This window comes from Hippoglossus stenolepis, chromosome 19 (genome assembly GCF_022539355.2).
Source record: "Hippoglossus stenolepis isolate QCI-W04-F060 chromosome 19, HSTE1.2, whole genome shotgun sequence".
In the NCBI taxonomy this organism is placed as follows: Eukaryota; Metazoa; Chordata; class Actinopteri; order Pleuronectiformes; family Pleuronectidae; genus Hippoglossus; species Hippoglossus stenolepis.
The window spans coordinates 20,222,240-20,224,739 of NC_061501.1; the positions used below are offsets into that span (position 1 = coordinate 20,222,240).

A 2,500-nucleotide genomic window follows, 5' to 3' on the forward strand; every position below is an offset into this window, starting at 1 on the left:
GTGTGTGTGCGTGTGTGTGTGCAGAGGCTGCAGTGTGTGTGTGAACACAACACCTGTGGAGAGAGCTGCAATCAGTGTTGCCCTGGTTACCACCAGGATCCATGGCAACCAGGAACTGTCTCTGAGGGAAACAAGTGTGAAAGTAAGAAACAGAGGGAACCTCTCACTGATTCTCCACTGTCACTTACCTGTCTGTGTCTCACCTGTCTCACTCTTACCTGTCTCAGTCTCACCTGTCTCACTCTCACCTGTCTGTGTCTCACCTGTCTCACTCTTACCTGTCTCACTCTCACCTGTCTGTCTCTCACCTGTCTCTGTCTCACCTGTCTCCCTCTCACCTGTCTGTCTCTCAGGGTGTAACTGTCACAACAAAGCTGTCGACTGTCTCTTCAATCAAACCGTGTCCGACCTCTTCTTGAGTTTAAATACTCGTGGCGTTCGTCATGGAGGCGGAGTTTGTATCAACTGTCAACAAAACACGGCCGGCATCAACTGTGAGATGTGTCGAGACGAATACTACCGACCTGCTGAGGTACACAAAACATACCACACACAAATACAACAGCACATAAATGGATTGTTTGTATTTATTGTGTGTGTGTGTGTGTGTGTAGGTTTCTCCATATTCAGATTTTCCGTGTGTTCAGTGTAACTGTGACCTCAGAGGATCAAAGTCTTCAGTCTGCAGCCGTGACGACTCACAGTCAGGTTAGTGTGTGTGTGTGTGTGTGTGTGTGTGTGTGTGTGTGTGTGTGTGTGTGTGTGTGTGTGTGTGTGTGTGTCTAATGCAGCTAAAAACGAGACTGACTCAGTGTGTGTGTGTTCAGGTGTGTCTGCAGGTCAGTGTGTGTGCCACGAGGGTTTCGCAGGTCGACAGTGTGACCGTTGTGCGTTTGGATACAGAGGTTTCCCTCGATGTGGTCGTTGTGAGTGTGACCTTTCAGGAAGCACCAACGCCGACCCCTGCAGCCCCTGCATCTGCAAGGTAACCGTGACATCATCAAGGGGGCGAGGTTACCTGCAGCTTTACTTCTCAGCTCCGCTCACACCTAGTGAAACACTTGTTTCACCTTTGACCTCTTCTCTGACGTCTCACCTGTTCCTCAGATGAACGTGATGGGAGCTCACTGCGACCTCTGTAAACCAGGTTTCTACAACCTGAACCACAACAACCCGCTCGGCTGCACCGACTGTTTCTGCTTCGGTGTTTCACGTGTGTGAGAGCGCCACCTGGTCCACAGCTCAGGTAACACAGACAACAACACAGATCAGTACCACACCTGTACTGACTCACACCTGACACACACCTGTACTGACTCACACATGCACTGACTCACACCTGCACTGACTCACACCTGCACTGACTCACACCTGCTCTGACTCACACCTGTACTGACTCACACCTGCACTGACTCACACCTGCACTGACTCACACCTGCACTGACTCACACCTGTACTGACACACACATGCACTGACTCACACCTGTTCTGACACACACCTGTTCTGACTCACACCTGTACTGACACACACCTGTACTGACTCACACATGCACTGACTCACACATGCACTGACTCACACCTGCACTGACTCACACATGCACTGACTCACACCTGTACTGACACACACCTGTTCTGACTCACACCTGCACTGACTCACACCTGCACTGACTCACACATGCACTGACTCACACCTGCACTGACTCACACCTGTACTGACTCACACCTGCACTGACTCACACCTGCACTGACTCACACCTGTACTGACTCACACCTGCACTGACTCACACCTGTACTGACTCACACCTGTACTGACTCACACCTGCACTGACTCACACCTGCACTGACTCACACCTGCACTGACTCACACCTGTACTGACTCACACCTGTACTGACTCACACCTGTGCTTGGTTTTTTTCAGGTGTTTCAGACTGAAGCTTGGCTCCGCCCCTCTCAGTCCCTCCACACCCCCCCTTCTTTACATGGCAACGAACTCTTTATCCCTGGCAACGCCTCATCTGGCCACACCCACCAACAAGTGCTTTCATGGGCAGCACCTGCTGGTTTCCTAGGCAACAAGGTTGGCTATATTTTCCTTATTCTGTGAACAGCAGCATGACGGCGTCTGTCTCTCTGACTTCCTGTCTGTCCACAGCTCGTGTCTTACGGAGGTTACCTGAACTACTCGGTGGCCTATGACGTGACAATGGATAATGAAGACCACTCTATACCCGCCCACTGTGACATCATCATTGAGGTGAGAAAAGAACTGAATCGTTATCTCTCAGCCATCGAATATCTGTCTGTCTGTCTGTCTGTCCTTCTGTCTGTCTGTCTGTCTGCCTGTCCTTCTGTCTGTCTGTCCTTCTGTCTGTCTGTCCTTCTGTCTGTCTGTCTGTCTGTCTGTCTGTCTGTCTGTCTGTCTGCCTGTCCTTCTGTCTGTCTGTCTGTCTGTCCGTCTGTCTGTCTGTCTGTCTGTCCTTCTGTCTGTCTGTCTCTGTT

The 2,500-nt window shown here is 50.9% G+C and overlaps 1 protein-coding gene across 1 annotated transcript in view; it reads left to right on the forward strand.

Annotated features, from left to right (window-relative positions):
* lama1 (laminin, alpha 1) overlaps positions 1-2,500 on the forward strand; it is a 25,266-nt gene that overhangs the window by 4,554 nt on the left and 18,212 nt on the right. Inside the window, 8 exon segments of the mRNA XM_047344598.1 lie at positions 25-142; positions 354-532; positions 615-708; positions 828-985; positions 1,108-1,211; positions 1,213-1,246; positions 1,920-2,078; positions 2,154-2,255. Of these exon segments, the coding sequence (XP_047200554.1) occupies positions 25-142; positions 354-532; positions 615-708; positions 828-985; positions 1,108-1,211; positions 1,213-1,246; positions 1,920-2,078; positions 2,154-2,255 (948 nt within the window).